Source organism: Gobio gobio, assembly GCF_949357685.1.
Source record: "Gobio gobio genome assembly, chromosome: 9".
NCBI classification, from domain to species: domain Eukaryota; kingdom Metazoa; phylum Chordata; class Actinopteri; order Cypriniformes; family Gobionidae; genus Gobio; species Gobio gobio.
This window is the reverse complement of record NC_137115.1, coordinates 57,415,813-57,433,312: the sequence shown is the minus strand read 5'-3', so window position 1 is coordinate 57,433,312 and position 17,500 is coordinate 57,415,813. Positions and strand designations below refer to the sequence as shown.

General features: G+C 36.1%; 1 protein-coding gene across 1 annotated transcript in view; it reads left to right on the top strand.

The window, feature by feature from the left end:
- Positions 1-17,500, top strand: part of LOC307132051 (leucine-rich repeat-containing protein 49-like) — a gene marked incomplete at its 3' end in the record, with an annotated part of 39,057 nt that overhangs the window by 6,528 nt on the left and 15,029 nt on the right. Inside the window, exons 6-8 of the mRNA XM_079826184.1 lie at positions 1,300-1,366; positions 4,840-4,983; positions 8,449-8,510. Coding sequence (XP_079682310.1) covers positions 1,300-1,366; positions 4,840-4,983; positions 8,449-8,510 — 273 coding nt within the window. The remainder of the gene's footprint in view (positions 1-1,299; positions 1,367-4,839; positions 4,984-8,448; positions 8,511-17,500) is intronic.

Below are 17,500 nucleotides of genomic sequence, written 5' to 3'. Positions count from 1 at the left end.
GCATTTACCACTTTGTGATGTTGCCATTCCTTTTCACAACACTTAAAAGACGTTTAGGGACTGAAGACACCAAGTGATGAAGTGTTTCAGATGTAATTTTGTCCTATTCTTCCTGCAAACAAGTCTTAAGGTGGGCAACAGTTCGGGCTCTTCAAGTACCCGAACCCTCTTCCTCCGCAGCCAGGACTGCAGAATGTGTGCAGAATGTGCTTTTGCATTGTCTTGTTGAAATATGCATGGACGTCCCTGGAAAAGATGTCTTCTTGAAGGCAGCATATTATGCTCCAAAATCTCTATGTACTTTTCAGCATTAATGGAGCCTTCACAGAAGTGCAAGTTACCTTTGCCAAGGGCACTGACACAACCCCATACCATGACAGACCCTGGCTTCTGGACGTGTTGCTGGTAACAGTCTGGATGATCCTTTTCTTCTTTGGTCCGGAGCACACGGCGTCCATTCCTCCCAAAAATACCTCAAATACTGCTTCATCTGAGCACAGTACACGTTTCCACTGTGTGATGGTCCATCCCAGATGCCTCGAGCCCAGAGAAGTCAACGGCACTTCTGGACACTGGATCTTTGCTCCTAAAGGATTAGACCTTTCTTGGATGCTGCTTTTGTACCAAATCATAATTACAGTAACCTGTTGACATCACCTGTTTCAAATCACATCATTATTTAACCATTTTACCTCATTACTAGCCCTAAATTGCTCCTGTCCCAACTTTTTTCTAAATGTGTTGCAGGTCTGAATGACAGGAAAGGATGCATATTTACAAATGACATGAAGTTGACCAGACAAAACATCAAATATTTTGTGTTCATATTGTCTGCAATGAAATACAAGTCAAAGTAAATTTAGAAATCACTTCTTTTTTCTTTTTTTTTGCGTTTTCCATACTGTCCCAACTTTTTCTGATTTGGGGTTATATAAATCAGACTAAGTGATGTTTTTTGAAAATGTAAAAATGCAGAATGTCTCCTGTGATGGGTAGGTTTAGGGGCAGGGGAAGTGTGTGTGTGTGTGTGTGTGTGTGTGAGTGAGTGAGTGAGTGAGTGTGTGAGAGAGTGTGTATGTGTGTGTGTGAGAGAGAGTGAATGAGTGTGTGTGTGTGTGTGTGTGTGTGTGTGTGTGTGTGAGAGTGTGTGTGTGTCTAGATCTCAGCTCACAGGGAACGTTCTCTCAATTTTATGAACAAACATTCTTCCAGTAACTTTCGTCCAGAGTGATCTGGGCTTTAATGATGTTCATTATTTGTGTTTTCTGTATTTATGTCAATCCTGAATGTTTGTGGTAGAATCCAGAGGATCAGTGACATGGACGGCCTCACCAGACTCGATGTTCTGGACCTGCACAGTAATCAGGTACAGATATCATCAGTGTGTGTGTGTGTGTGTGTGTGTGTGTGTGTGTGTGTGTGTGTGTGTGTGTGTGTGTGTGTGTGTGTGTGTGTGGGCATGTTTTTGTGAAATATCAGGACACAAATGTGTATAATGACATGGGTATTACAAAAAGAGGGAGAAATATGAGGACGTTCCCCATGTCCTCACTTTTCAAAATGCTTATAAATCACACAGAACAAGTTTTTTTTCACAGAAAGTGAACTGCACAGTGTGTGTGTGTGTGTGTGTGTGTGTGTGTGTGTGTGTGTGTGTGTGTGTGTGTGTGTGTGTGTGTGTGTGTGTGTGTGTGTGTGTGTGTGTGTGTGTGTGTGTGATGGGTAGGTTTAGGGGCAGTGTAAGGGGATAGAAAATACGGTTTGTACGGTATAAAAACCATTACGCCTATGGAATGTCCTCACATTTCACAAAAACAAACATGTGTGTGTGTGTGTGTGTGAGTGTGTGTGTGTGTGATTATATCATATGAATAAATCTATGAAAATTAATAAATTATGAATAAATTTTTATTTTGATATATTCATATATCATTATATCATTCAAATTTTGATTCATAATTGATTCATTTTGCAACATTGACAGTTGTTGAACTGAATTGAATCATTGAATATGATTCATAATTGATGAACTTTACACATATGATCATACATTAGACACTGAGAGCTGCTGCTATCGTCACAAATCCCATGAAATATGTCAAATATTAAAGCCAGCCTCTGTTTTCAGCATCTCGTATAATAATCGCAGTTACAATTCATGTAAAGTAAATTAAAAATGTTTTGCCGTTTTGAGGTTGTGCTCTCAGCTCCTGCTGACTCTGTTTGTGGAGGCGGATGCTGATTGGTTGATTAGTGGTTTCATCACGCTGTGCATAAGTAGCTCCGCCCCCTCACGGCTGTGAGTGACATCATCATCAGGAGATCCAGGGAGTTTGGGGTTTACATCATTTCCTGTAATCACGTTAAGTGCTAGTTTGAGGTGCATGCTGGGATCAGAGTTTCTCTTTTAAACTGTTGATGTTTTATTTCACTGTAACTCTACATTTTCTGTATGGTTCAGACTCTCAGAGCATTTACAGGAAGTTCCTGTTTATGTTTAAATATTATAATGTTATTTTTAAACTTCATCTAGGCTACATTGATTATGAAAAGTGAAAAGATGCGCAATATGTCAGAAGACAGACGGTCAGAAATGATTTTGAAAGAATTTTTGTATGATTTTGCTTAGAAAGCCTTTCTTTAAAGTGAATTTCGTTTTGTATAAATTGCATCTTAATTTTAATCAACGTTTAATCAGATAATTGCCTGGATTTAATAAATAAGAAGCAAATAGTCTATAGCAGACCATAATCGCGGGAGCGATCACATGCTTTACACATGAACTGGAGCGCGTCTCAAATAAACCCAAACTCAGCAGATACTCGTCTCACAAACATGAGAAATATGTGAATATAAAGCTTGAAATGTCCACTTTTAAACGTAACGAAAAGAAAATAGTCCAGCAATGCGACTGTTGGGGAAAGTTACTTTGAAAAGTAATGCGTTACAATATTGCGTTACTCCCTTAAAAAGTAACTAATTGAGTTACTTTTAAAGAAAAGTAATGCGTTACGTTACTTTTGCGTCACTTTTTCTCACCTGGGCTGGGCTTGTTTTTGTTTTGTTTTTATAACAAAAAAGTTATATTTTTGTGCAATGGTAAAGACCTCTTCATACCAAAATTGAATAATGCGCCCCAGGCTGAGGTAAAGATGCAGATTCCCTCATGAACACTAGAGGGCGCAGCTCTGGATAATGGAGGAAAAAAGTTTTACCAATAAAAACAAAAAATCTAGTAATTTTCATCATCAAAGGTAAGCAGCAAGACATTGGTCAATTAAATATAAAGGTAGATTATGCATAAAAATAGTTGTTTTATTTAACTATTGGAGGTTTGCATTTGACTGATTTTATTCATTTTGTGTAGGACAGAATCTTTATCGTGCAAATGAGATAAATAAATGCTCACATTTAGTCTAGAACTACCAGGGTTCCCACTCGTCCTGGAAAACACATGGAAAATTTGAGAAAATGTAAAATGTCCTGGAAAATCTTGTTGTTGTCTGGGAAAATTATTTAAAAAAAAGTTATTTCTTTAGCCGAGTATAAAGAGTTTATCGCTGGCCCAAACAATTAGCGCTAGTTGCAGAAAGCACATGTTCAGGAATGTTGAGTTTGATGTAGTATTTTGAATAATGATGTTTAGTCTTGTGTTGCCACTCTCAGCCGTTAGCTAATGCTAATGCTAATGCTATTAACTGCTCAGTGAATGTTAACTCGTAAGCTGCTCCCTAATCACATAATTTTGATATAAAGTCACATTTGTGTGTTATAAAGTCAGAATTGCAAGATATAGTCAGAATTGCGTGATATAAACTCGCAAGTCTTTTCTTCACAATTGACTTTTTTGCGCAGTTGCGAGTTTATATCTTGCAATTCTGACTTCTTTTCTCATAATTGTGAGATCTAAAGTGCAATTGCAAGTTATAGAGTCCAATTCTGAGGGAAAAAAAAGATTTGCGACAATTTTCGCGTTTATATCACAAATATGTTGAAAGTCAGAATAGCGAGATAAAAAGTCACAATTACCTTTTTCTTTCTATTCTGTGGTGTAAACAAGCTTCCATAGTCATAATGTATGATTAAGAGCTCATATTGAAAAATGCTGGATTGTTAAGTAATGGCAATAAACTGGACGGCTTTTAAGCAATATTTGGCATGATCCTTGTCTTTTATTCCCGCAGTAGTAAAATTGAAAAAGTACTGGAAAATGGTTGCTGACAAACAGTGGGAACCCTGAACTACAATAACCATCATGTTCACACACACACACACACACACACACACACACACACACACACACACACACACACACACACACACACACACACACACACACCTCTGCACTGACTCTCAACATGAGGACAGGAGAGCTGTCAGTCAAACTAATGTGAAAAAGTAACTCAGATATTTTGTTGTAATTTGAAAAGTAATGCGTTACTTTACTAGTTACTTGGAAAAAGTAATATTATTACGTAACTCAAGTTACTTGTAATGCGTTTCCCCAACACTGATGATCAATAATGGCAGCGATATGCGTCCGTTCATTCACTCTTGTCAAAGACGCACATCCATTTACAAACCAATCAGTGTCCAGATTCCGCCCACATGATGAAGACGAGTGGACGCAAGTGTGTCATGTTCAGTTCTTTAGTGCGCTCGCATAATTGCAATGTGAAACCAAACCAAAACTAAACGAATGTATAAAATGTATCAAAACATGAACTTCGGTTCGGACCTTGGTGCGGACTTTCAGGTGTGAAAACGCCCTTAGTTTCTACGAGAAGCTGAAGTTTAATGGTGCAGCTCTGACACGCTGAGTCTCGTGTCTCTCCTCAGATCTCTCGGATTGAAAACCTGTCCGGTTTGCCGAAGCTCCGCTTGCTGAATCTGTCGGGGAACCGCATCTCTCGAGTGGAGAACCTGCAGGGCTTGAGGTGTCTGAGCGAACTGAACCTGCGACACAACGCCATCACGTCTGTGGTGAGTCAAAACATCAACTGTTACGCATTTGGCATTGAGAGCATACACCGATCAGGCGTAACATTATGACCAGGTGAAGTGAATAACACTGATGATCTCCTGTTAGTGGGTGGGATATATTAGGCAGCAAGTGAACATTTTGTCCTCAGAGTTGATGTGTTAGAAGCAGGAAAAATGGGCAAGCGTAAGGATTTGAGCGAAAGCACCAACAGTGGCATGTGAGCATCAGATCTGGACCATGGATCAATGGAAGAAGGTGGCCTGGTCTGATGATCACGTGTTCTTCTACATAAAGTGGATGGCCGGGTGTGTGTGCGTGGCTTACCTGGGGAACACATGGCACCAGGTGCACTATGGGAAGGCAGTGATGCTTTGGGCACCAGGATGCACTATGGGGTCTAGTGGAGTTCATGCCTCGACGGGTCAGGGCTGTTTTAGTAGCGAAAGGCAGCAATATTAGGAAGGTGGTCATAATGTTATGCCTAATTGGTGTATATCGTAATTTAGATATGTTTTTAAAAAGGAAGAATGCAGTTTTACAGATGCTAGAAACATGTCTTCCAAAGTTACTGCTTGCTGAGGTTTTTGGTCCAATAATTCTAATCTTTGTTTTTACAGAATTAAGTAGGAAATTACTATTTCATCATCATCAAGTTCATGAAGTCATTACAGCTGTGCTGTTTGGAAACGCCAGAAGTTGAAGCTTTATTTGTTGTTACTTTAGTCACTGTATCAAATAAATACCTAGGGTTGTTTTTGGGTTTGTTTTCTTCTAGGAGAGTCGAGAAATAAGGCCTGTCTGTATGCAGTGATGCTATCTTTCCACCAAATGCGGAAAACCTCTAGTTTTGTTTTCTATGCCAGGGTGTTGCAGTGCAGTTGCTCTGGTGCTCTCAGTGGTTTTTAGCACTTTGTTATATGGTTGCTAAGCTATTGTTGGTGGTTGCTAGGGTGTTATGACTGGTTTGCAGGTGTTTTCTTCCTGTCTGGTGTAAAAGAGTCGTGCACCCTCTTCTGGTCTGTGACTCATTTTTCATCTCCTTTCTGGTCCGGAAGGTAAAAATCATGCATCAGATCATAGTTGGAATATCAGCCTGTCTGTCTGTGATTAGCCATCTTAGCAACCATCCTCAACACCCTAGCAACCACTTGCAAACATCTTAGCAACCATTCTCAACACCCTAGCAACCACTTGCAAACATCTTTGCAACCATCCTCAACACCCTAGCAAGCACTTGCAAACATCTTAGCAACCATCCTCAACACCCTAGCAACCACTTGCAGACATCTTAGCAACCATCCTAGCAACCACTTGCAAACATCTTAGCAACGATTCTCAACACCCTAGCAAGCACTTGCAAACATCTTAGCAACCATCCTAGCAACCACTTGCAAACATCTTAGCAACCATCCTCAACACCCTAGCAAGCACTTGCAAACATCTTAGCAACCATCCTAGCAACCACTTGCAAACATCTTAGCAACCATCCTCAACACCCTAGCAAGCACTTGCAAACATCTTAGCAACCATCCTAGCAACCACTTGCAAACATCTTAGCAACCATCCTCAGCACCCTAGCAACCACTTGCAAACATCTTAGCAACCATCCTAGCAACCACTTGCAATCATCTTAGCAACCATCCTCAACACCCTAGCAAGCATTTGCAAACATCTTAGCAACCATCCTCAACATCTTAGCAACCATCCTCAACACCCTAGCAACCACTTGCAAACATCTTAGCAACCATCCTCAACATCTTAGCAACCATCCTCAACACCCTAGCAACCACTTGCAAACATCTTAGCGACCATCCTCAACACCCTAGCAAGCACTTGCAAACATCTTAGCGACCATCCTCAACACCCTAGCAAGCACTTGCAAACATCTTAGCAACCATCCTCAACACCCTAGCAAACACTTGCAAACATCTTAGAAACCTCTTGCAAACATCTTAGCAACCATCCTCAACACCCTAGCAAGCACTTGCAAACATCTTAGCAACCATCCTCAACACCCTAGCAAGCACTTGCAAACATCTTAGCAACCATCCTAGCAACCACTTGCAAGCATCTTAGCAACCATCCTCAACACCCTAGGAACCACTTGCAAACATCTTAGCAACCATCCTCAACACCCTAGCAATCACTTGTAAACATCTTAGCAACCATCCTCGACACCCTAGGAACCACTTGCAAACATCTTAGCAACCATCCTCAACACCTTAGCAACCACTTGCAAATATCTTAGCAACCATCCTCAACACCCTAGGAATCACTTGCAAACATCTTAGCAACCATCCTAGCAACCACTTGCAAACATCTTCGCAACCATCCTCAACACCCTAGCAAGCACTTGCAAACATCTTAGCAACCATCCTCAACATCTTCGCAACCATCCTCTACACCCTAGCAACCACTTGCAAACATCTTAGCAACCATCCTCAACACCCTAGCAAGCACTTGCAAACATCTTAGCAACCATCTTCAACATCTTAGCAACCATCCTCAACACCCTAGCAAGCACTTGCAATCATCTTAGCAACCTCTTGCAAACATCTTAGCAACCATCCTCAACACCCTAGCAACCACTTGCAAGCATCTTAGCAACCATCCTCAACACCCTAGCAACCACTTGCAAACATCTTAGCAACCATCCTCAACACCCTAGGAAGCACTTGTAAACATCTTAGCAACCATCCTAGCAACCACTTGCAAGCATCTTAGCAACCATCCTCAACACCCTAGGAACCACTTGCAAACATCTTAGCAACCATCCTCAACACCCTAGCAAGCACTTGCAAACATCTTAGAAACCATCCTAGCAACCACTTGCAACCATCCTCAACACCCTAGCAAGCACTTGCAAACATCTTAGCAACCATCCTAGCAACCACTTGCAAACATCTTAGCAACCATCCTCAACACCCTAGCAACCACTTGCAAACATCTTAGCAACCATCCTCAACACCCTAGCAACCACTTGCAAACATCTTAGCAATGATCCTAGCAACCACTTGCAAACATCTTAGCAACCATCCTCAACACCCTAGCAACCACTTGCTAACATCTTAGCAACCATCCTCAACACCCTAGCAACCACTTGCAAACATCTTAGCAACCATCCTCAACACCCTAGCAACCATCCTCTACACCCTAGCAACCACTTGCAAACATCTTAGCAACCATCCTCAACACCCTAGCAACCCCAAATTGATTTTGTGTGAAAGCCTCCGCCTGAAAACAATGCCTGACTGTTTTTGCTGTCGATCAGTTCCTGCGTGTGTGTGCTGAATGAGCATCTGTCTCTCCACACACACACACACACACACACACACTCCCCTCCCCCGCAGTAGTCCTGCTCCTCCGCTGCCCCTCCCGTCAGTGTTCAGCCGCAGCGGTGTGTGTGTGTGTGTGTGTGCGGAGGGATGCTGCATCACTCTCTCCATCTCTCTGTTTGTCTGTAGACGGATGTGGAGCGTCTTCCTCGTCTGCAGCGTCTGTTTCTCAGCGCTAACAGCCTCCGCAGGTAAGAGCATTAGCATTAGCATTAGCGTGTGTTTAACCCTGTCCTGTCCTCGTACTGCAGCAGGGCAGGAGTGTGTGCGACACACACACACGGGCGGAAGCGTTTGGACTGTGGTCCAGGGTGTCTGATTCTGTTACCATGGGAACATGCTTCAGTAATGAGTGTTTAATTGAGTTCTGTGAGCGTTGCTGATGTTCCTGCGGTGTGGAGGGCGAGCGCTCCTCATTCCTGCTGTGTCATTCTGCTGCATCCACAGCCTGCATGTGTGTGAGCGTCTGTGGGCGGGGCTAACTGAAGGTCAGGGGTTATATGTAATTATTCAGGTTATTCATTCAGCCATTTAATAAAAAAAAAAATTGTGACTTTTTATCAAACAATTCTGAGTTTATATCTCGTAATTCTGACTTTCTCGTAATTCTGAGTTTATATCTCGTAATTCTGACTTTCTCGCAATTCTGAGTTTATATCTCGTAATTCTGAGTTTATATATCGTAATTTTGAGTTTATATCTCTTAATTCTGAGTTTATATCTCGTAATTCTGACTTTCTCGTAATTCTGAGTTTATATCTTGTAATTCTGAGTTTATATCTCGTAATGCTGATTTTCTCGCAATTTTGAGTTTATATCTCGTAATTCTGATTTTCTCGCAATTTTGAGTTTATATCTCGTAATTCTGACTTTCTCGCAATTTTTAGTTTATATCTTGTAATTCTGACTTTCTCGCAATTCTGAGTTTATATCTCGTAATTCTGGTTTTCTCGCAATTTTGAGTTTATATCTTGTAATTCTGAGTTTATATCTCGTAATTCTGACTTTCTCGCAATTCTGAGTTTATATCTTGTAATTCTGAGTTTATATCTCGTAATTCTGACTTTCTCGCAATTCTGAGTTTATATCTCGTAATTCTGAGTTTATATATCGTAATTTTGAGTTTATATCTCTTAATTCTGAGTTTATATCTCTTAATTCTGAGTTTATATCTCGTAATTCTGACTTTCTCGTAATTCTGAGTTTATATCTCGTAATTTTGAGTTTCTCGCAATTCTCAGTTTATATCTCGTAATTCTGACTTTCTCGCAATTCTGAGTTTATATCTCGTAATTCTGGTTTTCTCGCAATTTTGAGTTTATATCTTGTAATTCTGAGTTTATATCTCGTAATTCTGACTTTCTAGCAATTCTGAGTTTATATCTTGTAATTCTGAGTTTATATCTCGTAATTCTGAGTTTATATCTCGTAATTCTGAGTTTATATATCGTAATTCTGAGTTTATATCTCGTAATTCTGACTTTCTCGTAATTCTGAGTTTATATCTCGTAATTCTGACTTTCTCGCAATTCTCAGTTTATATCTTGTAATTCTGACTTTCCCGCAATTCTGAGTTTATATCTCGTTATTCTGACTTTCTCGCAATTTTGAGTTTATATCTCGTAATTCTGACTTTCTTGCAATTCTGAGTTTATATCTCGTTATTCTGACTTTCTCGCAATTCTGAGTTTATATCTCTTAATTCTGACTTTCCCGTAATTCTTGCAATTCTGAGTTTATATCTCGTAATTCTGACTTTCTCGCAATTCTGAGTGTATATCTCGTAATTCTGACTTTCCCGCAATTCTTGCAATTCTGAGTTTATATCTTGTAATTCTGACTTTCCCGCAATTCTTGCAATTCTGAGTTTATATCTTGTAATTCTGACTTTCTCGCAATTCTGAGTTTATATCTCGTAATTCTGACTTTTCCTCTGAATTCTGAGTTTATATCTCGTAATTCTGACTTTCGCAATTTTGAGTTTATATCTCGTAATTCTGAGTTTATATCTCGTAATTCTGACTTTCTCGCAATTCTGAGTTTATATCTCGCAATTTTGAGTTTATATCTCGTAATTCTGAGTTTATATCTTGTAATTCTGACTTTTCCTCTGAATTCTGAGTTTATATCTCGCAATTTTGAGTTTATATCTCGTAATTCTGAGTTTATATCTTGTAATTCTGACTTTTCCTCTGAATTCTGAGTTTATATCTCGTAATTCTGACTTTCGTAATTCTGAGTTTATATCTCGTAATTCTGACTTTCGTAATTTTGAGTTTATATCTTGTAATTCAGAGGTATATCTCGTAATTCTGACTTTCGCAATTTTGAGTTTATATCTTGTAATTCTGAGTTTATATCTCGTAATTCTGAGTTTATATCTTGTAATTCTGACTTTTCCTCTGAATTCTGAGTTTATATCTCGTAATTCTGACTTTCGCAATTTTGAGTTTATATCTCGTAATTCTGAGTTTATATCTCGTAATTCTGACTTTCTCGCAATTCTGAGTTTATATCTCGCAATTTTGAGTTTATATCTCGTAATTCTGAGTTTATATCTTGTAATTCTGACTTTTCCTCTGAATTCTGAGTTTATATCTCGTAATTCTGACTTTCGTAATTTTGAGTTTATATCTCGTAATTCTGAGTTTATATCTCGTAATTCTGACTTTCGTAATTTTGAGTTTATATCTTGTAATTCTGAGTTTATATCTCGTAATTCTGACTTTCGCAATTTTGAGTTTATATCTCGTAATTCTGACTTTCGTAATTTTGAGTTTATATCTTGTAATTCTGAGTTTATATCTCATAATTCTGAGTTTATATCTCGTAATTCTGACTTTCTCGCAATTCTGAGTTTATATCTCGTAATTCTGACTTTTTCTCTGAATTCTGAGTTTATATCTCGTAATTCTGACTTTCTCGCAATTCTGAGTTTATATCTCGTAATTCTGACTTTTCCTCTGAATTCTGAGTTTATACCTCGTAATTCTGACTTTCGCAATTTTTAGTTTATATCTCGTAATTCTGAGTTTATATCTCGTAATTCTGACTTTCTCGCAATTCTGAGTTTATATCTCGCAATTTTGAGTTTATATCTCGTAATTCTGAGTTTATATCTTGTAATTCTGACTTTTCCTCTGAATTCTGAGTTTATACCTCGTAATTCTGACTTTCGCAATTTTTAGTTTATATCTCGTAATTCTGAGTTTATATCTCGTAATTCTGACTTTCTCGCAATTCTGAGTTTATATCTCGCAATTTTGAGTTTATATCTCGTAATTCTGAGTTTATATCTTGTCATTCTGACTTTTCCTCTGAATTCTGAGTTTATATCTCGTAATTCTGACTTTCTCGCAATTCTGAGTTTATATCTCGTAATTCTGGTTTTCTCGCAATTTTGAGTTTATATCTTGTAATTCTGACTTTTCCTCTGAATTCTGAGTTTATATCTCGTAATTCTGACTTTCGCAATTTTGAGTTTATATCTCGTAATTCTGAGTTTATATCTCGTAATTCTGACTTTCTCGCAATTCTGAGTTTATATCTCGTAATTCTGAGTTTATATCTCGTAATTCTGACTTTCGTAATTTTGAGTTTATATCTTGTAATTCTGAGTTTATATCTCGTAATTCTGAGTTTATATCTTGTAATTCTGACTTTTCCTCTGAATTCTGAGTTTATATCTCGTAATTCTGACTTTCGCAATTGAGTTTATATCTCGTAATTCTGAGTTTATATCTCGTAATTCTGACTTTCTCGCAATTCTGAGTTTATATCTCGTAATTCTGAGTTTATATCTCGTAATTCTGACTTTCGTAATTTTGAGTTTATATCTTGTAATTCTGAGTTTATATCTCGTAATTCTGAGTTTATATCTTGTAATTCTGACTTTTCCTCTGAATTCTGAGTTTATATCTCGTAATTCTGACTTTCGCAATTTTGAGTTTATATCTCGTAATTCTGAGTTTATATCTCGTAATTCTGACTTTCTCGCAATTCTGAGTTTATATCTCGTAATTCTGAGTTTATATATCTTAATTTTGAGTTTATATCTCTTAATTCTGAGTTTATATCTCGTAATTCTGACTTTCTCGTAATTCTGAGTTTATATCTTGTAATTCTGAGTTTATATCTCGTAATGCTGATTTTCTCGCAATTTTGAGTTTATATCTCGTAATTCAGATTTTCTCGCAATTTTGAGTTTATATCTCGTAATTCTGACTTTCTCGCAATTTTTAGTTTATATCTTGTAATTCTGACTTTCTCGCAATTCTGAGTTTATATCTCGTAATTCTGGTTTTCTCGCAATTTTGAGTTTATATCTTGTAATTCTGAGTTTATATCTCGTAATTCTGACTTTCTCGCAATTCTGAGTTTATATCTTGTAATTCTGAGTTTATATCTCGTAATTCTGACTTTCTCGCAATTCTGAGTTTATATCTCGTAATTCTGAGTTTATATATCGTAATTTTGAGTTTATATCTCTTAATTCTGAGTTTATATCTCGTAATTCTGACTTTCTCGTAATTCTGAGTTTATATCTCGTAATTTTGAGTTTCTCGCAATTCTCAGTTTATATCTCGTAATTCTGACTTTCTCGCAATTCTGAGTTTATATCTCGTAATTCTGGTTTTCTCGCAATTTTGAGTTTATATCTTGTAATTCTGAGTTTATATCTCGTAATTCTGACTTTCTCGCAATTCTGAGTTTATATCTTGTAATTCTGAGTTTATATCTCGTAATTCTGACTTTCTCGCAATTCTGAGTTTATATCTCGTAATTCTGAGTTTATATATCGTAATTCTGAGTTTATATCTCGTAATTCTGACTTTCTCGTAATTTTGAGTTTATATCTCGTAATTCTGACTTTCTCGCAATTCTCAGTTTATATCTTGTAATTCTGACTTTCCCGCAATTCTTGCAATTCTGAGTTTATATCTCGTTATTCTGACTTTCTCGCAATTTTGAGTTTATATCTCGTAATTCTGACTTTCTTGCAATTCTGAGTTTATATCTTGTTATTCTGACTTTCTCGCAATTCTGAGTTTATATCTCGTAATTCTGACTTTCCCGTAATTCTTGCAATTCTGAGTTTATATCTCGTAATTCTGACTTTCTCGCAATTCTGAGTTTATATCTCGTAATTCTGACTTTCCCGCAATTCTTGCAATTCTGAGTTTATATCTTGTAATTCTGACTTTCCCGCAATTCTTGCAATTCTGAGTTTATATCTTGTAATTCTGACTTTCCCGCAATTCTTGCAATTCTGAGTTTATATCTCGTAATTCTGACTTTCTCGCAATTCTGAGTTTATATCTCGTAATTCTGACTTTCCCGCAATTCTTGCAATTCTGAGTTTATATCTTGTAATTCTGACTTTCCCGCAATTCTTGCAATTCTGAGTTTATATCTTGTAATTCTGACTTTCTCGCAATTCTGAGTTTATATCTCGTAATTCTGACTTTTCCTCTGAATTCTGAGTTTATATCTCGTAATTCTGAGTTTATATCTCGTAATTCTGACTTTCTCGCAATTCTGAGTTTATATCTCGCAATTTTGAGTTTATATCTCGTAATTCTGAGTTTATATCTTGTAATTCTGACTTCCTCTGAATTCTGAGTTTATATCTCGTAATTCTGACTTTCGTAATTTTGAGTTTATATCTCGTAATTCTGAGTTTATATCTCGTAATTCTGACTTTCGTAATTTTGAGTTTATATCTCGTAATTCTGAGTTTATATCTCGTAATTCTGACTTTCGCAATTTTGAGTTTATATCTTGCAATTCTGAGTTTATATCTTGTAATTCTGACTTTCTCGTAATTCTGAGTTTATATCTTGTAATTCTGACTTTTCCTCTGAATTCTGAGTTTATATCTCGTAATTCTGACTTTCGCAATTTTGAGTTTATATCTCGTAATTCTGAGTTTATATCTCGTAATTCTGACTTTCTCGCAATTCTGAGTTTATATCTCGCAATTTTGAGTTTATATCTCGTAATTCTGAGTTTATATCTTGTAATTCTGACTTTTCCTCTGAATTCTGAGTTTATATCTCGTAATTCTGACTTTCGTAATTTTGAGTTTATATCTCGTAATTCTGAGTTTATATCTCGTAATTCTGACTTTCGTAATTTTGAGTTTATATCTTGTAATTCTGAGTTTATATCTCGTAATTCTGACTTTCGCAATTTTGAGTTTATATCTCGTAATTCTGACTTTCGTAATTTTGAGTTTATATCTTGTAATTCTGAGTTTATATCTCATAATTCTGAGTTTATATCTCGTAATTCTGACTTTCGCAATTTTGAGTTTATATCTCGTAATTCTGAGTTTATATCTCGTAATTCTGACTTTCTCGCAATTCTGAGTTTATATCTCGCAATTTTGAGTTTATATCTCGTAATTCTGAGTTTATATCTTGTAATTCTGACTTTTCCTCTGAATTCTGAGTTTATATCTCGTAATTCTGACTTTCGTAATTTTGAGTTTATATCTCGTAATTCTGAGTTTATATCTCGTAATTCTGACTTTCGTCATTTTGAGTTTATATCTTGTAATTCTGAGTTTATATCTCGTAATTCTGACTTTCGCAATTTTGATTTTATATCTCGTAATTCTGACTTTCGTAATTTTGAGTTTATATCTTGTAATTCTGAGTTTATATCTCATAATTCTGAGTTTATATCTCGTAATTCTGACTTTCTCGCAATTCTGAGTTTATATCTCGTAATTCTGACTTTTCCTCTGAATTCTGAGTTTATATCTCGTAATTCTGACTTTCTCGCAATTCTGAGTTTATATCTCGTAATTCTGACTTTTCCTCTGAATTCTGAGTTTATACCTCGTAATTCTGACTTTCGCAATTTTTAGTTTATATCTCGTAATTCTGAGTTTATATCTCGTAATTCTGACTTTCTCGCAATTCTGAGTTTATATCTCGCAATTTTGAGTTTATATCTCGTAATTCTGAGTTTATATCTTGTAATTCTGACTTTTCCTCTGAATTCTGAGTTTATATCTCGTAATTCTGACTTTCGCAATTTTGAGTTTATATCTCGTAATTCTGAGTTTATATCTCGTAATTCTGACTTTCTCGCAATTCTGAGTTTATATCTCGTAATTCTGAGTTTATATCTCGTAATTCTGACTTTCGTAATTTTGAGTTTATATCTTGTAATTCTGAGTTTATATCTCGTAATTCTGACTTTCGCAATTTTGAGTTTATATCTCGTAATTCTGACTTTCGTAATTTTGAGTTTATATCTTGTAATTCTGAGTTTATATCTCATAATTCTGAGTTTATATCTCGTAATTCTGACTTTCTCGCAATTCTGAGTTTATATCTCGTAATTCTGACTTTTCCTCTGAATTCTGAGTTTATATCTCGTAATTCTGACTTTCTCGCAATTCTGAGTTTATATCTCGTAATTCTGACTTTTCCTCTGAATTCTGAGTTTATACCTCGTAATTCTGACTTTCGCAATTTTTAGTTTATATCTCGTAATTCTGAGTTTATATCTCGTAATTCTGAATTTCTCGCAATTCTGAGTTTATATCTCGCAATTTTGACTTTCTCGCAATTCTGAGTTTATATCTCGTAATTCTGAGTTTATATCTTGTAATTCTGACTTTTCCTCTGAATTCTGAGTTTATACCTCGTAATTCTGACTTTCGCAATTTTTAGTTTATATCTCGTAATTCTGAGTTTATATCTCGTAATTCTGACTTTCTCGTAATTCTGAGTTTATATCTTGTAATTCTGACTTTTCCTCTGAATTCTGAGTTTATATCTCGTAATTCTGACTTTCATAATTTTGAGTTTATATCTCGTAATTCTGCGTTTATATCTCGTAATTCTGACTTTCGTAATTTTGAGTTTATATCTTGTAATTCTGAGTTTATATCTCGTAATTCTGACTTTCGCAATTTTGAGTTTATATCTCGTAATTCTGACTTTCGTAATTTTGAGTTTATATCTCATAATTCTGAGTTTATATCTCGTAATTCTGACTTTTCCTCTGAATTCTGAGTTTATATCTCGTAATTCTGACTTTCGCAATTTTTAGTTTATATCTCGTAATTCTGAGTTTATATCTCGTAATTCTGACTTTCTCGCAATTCTGAGTTTATATCTCGCAATTTTGAGTTTATATCTCGTAATTCTGAGTTTATATCTTGTAATTCTGACTTTTCCTCTGAATTCTGAGTTTATATCTCGTAATTCTGACTTTCGCAATTTTGAGTTTATATCTCGTAATTCTGAGTTTATATCTCGTAATTTTGACTTTTCCTCTGAATTCTGAGTTTATATCTCGTAATTCTGACTTTCGTAATTTTGTGTTTATATCTTGTAATTCTGAGTTTATATCTCGTAATTCTGACTTTCGCAATTTTGAGTTTATATCTCGTAATTCTGACTTTCGTAATTTTGAGTTTATATCTTGTAATTCTGAGTTTATAACTCGTAATTCTGACTTTCGTAATTCTGAGTTTATATCTTGCAATTCTGAGTTTATATCTCGTAATTCTGACTTTCACGAAATTGAGTTTATATCTCGTAATTCTGACTTTCTGGCAATTTTGAGTTTATATCTCGTAATTCTGAGTTTATATCTTGTAATTCTGACTTTTCCTCTGAATTCTGAGTTTATATCTCGTAATTCTGACTTTCGCAATTTTGAGTTTATATCTCGTAATTCTGAGTTTATATCTCGTAATTTTGACTTTTCCTCTGAATTCTGAGTTTATATCTCGTAATTCTGACTTTCGTAATTTTGTGTTTATATCTTGTAATTCTGAGTTTATATCTCGTAATTCTGACTTTCGCAATTTTGAGTTTATATCTCGTAATTCTGACTTTCGTAATTTTGAGTTTATATCTTGTAATTCTGAGTTTATAACTCGTAATTCTGACTTTCGTAATTTTGAGTTTATATCTTGCAATTCTGAGTTTATATCTCGTAATTCTGACTTTCTCGAAATTGAGTTTATATCTCGTAATTCTGACTTTCTCGCAATTCTGAGTTTATATCTCGTAATTCTGAGTTTATATCTCGTAATTCTGAGTTTATATCTCGTAATTCTGAGTTTATATCTCGTAATTCTGAGTTTATATCTCGTAATTCTGAGTTTATATCTCTTGTAAGGCGTTTCGTGGATGAAAGGATCTGCCTGGAC